The sequence below is a fragment of the Augochlora pura genome, unplaced genomic scaffold, assembly GCF_028453695.1.
Source record: "Augochlora pura isolate Apur16 unplaced genomic scaffold, APUR_v2.2.1 APUR_unplaced_8239, whole genome shotgun sequence".
Classification (NCBI taxonomy): Eukaryota; Metazoa; Arthropoda; class Insecta; order Hymenoptera; family Halictidae; genus Augochlora; species Augochlora pura.
In genome coordinates this window covers 1-1,066 of record NW_027588999.1, presented here as the reverse complement: position 1 = coordinate 1,066, position 1,066 = coordinate 1, and the positions used below count along the sequence as shown (strand labels likewise).

General features: G+C 42.6%; 1 protein-coding gene across 1 annotated transcript; it reads right to left on the bottom strand.

Annotated features, from left to right (window-relative positions):
• Positions 1 to 208: 208 nt before the first annotated feature.
• On the bottom strand, positions 209 to 908 carry LOC144478112 (uncharacterized; the record flags this gene model as incomplete). The annotated part of the gene is made up of 1 exon (XM_078195834.1): positions 209 to 908. A coding segment is annotated over exon 1 (700 nt), but the record flags the coding sequence as incomplete, so codon positions are not given.
• Between the last annotated feature and the right edge of the window lie 158 nt (positions 909 to 1,066).

The window sequence follows — 1,066 nt, the reverse complement described above, 5'->3', positions numbered from 1 at the left end:
TGCGCGCCATCTCTTACTAGTAGCGCCGCCTCATCCGTTGTTGTCAACATAACCTCTCTTCGTCCGCGTCCTCTGCCGGTTCCCCTTCCACTCGAGTATCCTTTTGTTCCTTTGCCTCGTGGCGCGCTTCTCTTCCGTACATTGCAGTCGGTCGAAATATGGCCGAATCCCTGGCAGTTAAAACATTTTTGTTTGTTTCGACACTCACTCGATACATGCCCTTTCATTCCACAATTATAGCATGTAACGTCGAATTTTGAATTGTCTTTCGCTCTTCTCACATATTCATTTTTAGACGTTCTTTCTTCTAATCGCTTTGTCTTCCGGGATTCTTCCTGTTTCAATGCATATCTAATATCATTGATCGTCAGCTCCCTCTGTGAGTCCATCACTCGCACGTTTTGATCAAACTCGGATCTCAAACCGTTGAGTATGTACATTTTTACTTCGTATTCTTCTATATTTTTTCCCAGTTGGATGCATTGGTTACGCAACGCTTCCGCTCTATTTATATATGCATCGACACTCTCATCTTTGTTCATTCGCAGGTTCGACAGATCGCTAAGAAATTTGGTTTTCAATTGTTCGGTTCCCGCCGCCATATTGTACTTTATCAAGCTCCATAGCTTGTCCGCACTTTTCTCACGAGTGTATTTCAGCAATTGCGAACTACTCATCGTATTTATCATCACCGCACGAGCTGCATAATTGTCGTCGTCCCATTGATTCCATATTTTATATTTTGCCTCATAATTTTCTACACCTTCTACGGGTTTCTCTACTGGCTTCACATTAATCACTTTTTTCCACAATTTCTTTGCCCTTAGGATGCCTTCGACTTTTTCGCTCCACAGGAAATAGTTCTGATCGTCAAGCGGTTCCACAGTTGTGAGATTCCAATTCTCCATCTTGAATCGGGCTCTTCTCTCTTGGTTGTTCACACACAAAAAATTATCAGCACTTGTACTCTCAATTACACTCACCAACCTCCTTTTTGCACTAACCACGCTCTGCTACCAATTGTGGGGGTAGGAGGTTGGAAAAATAGTGAACACACTTTATATTA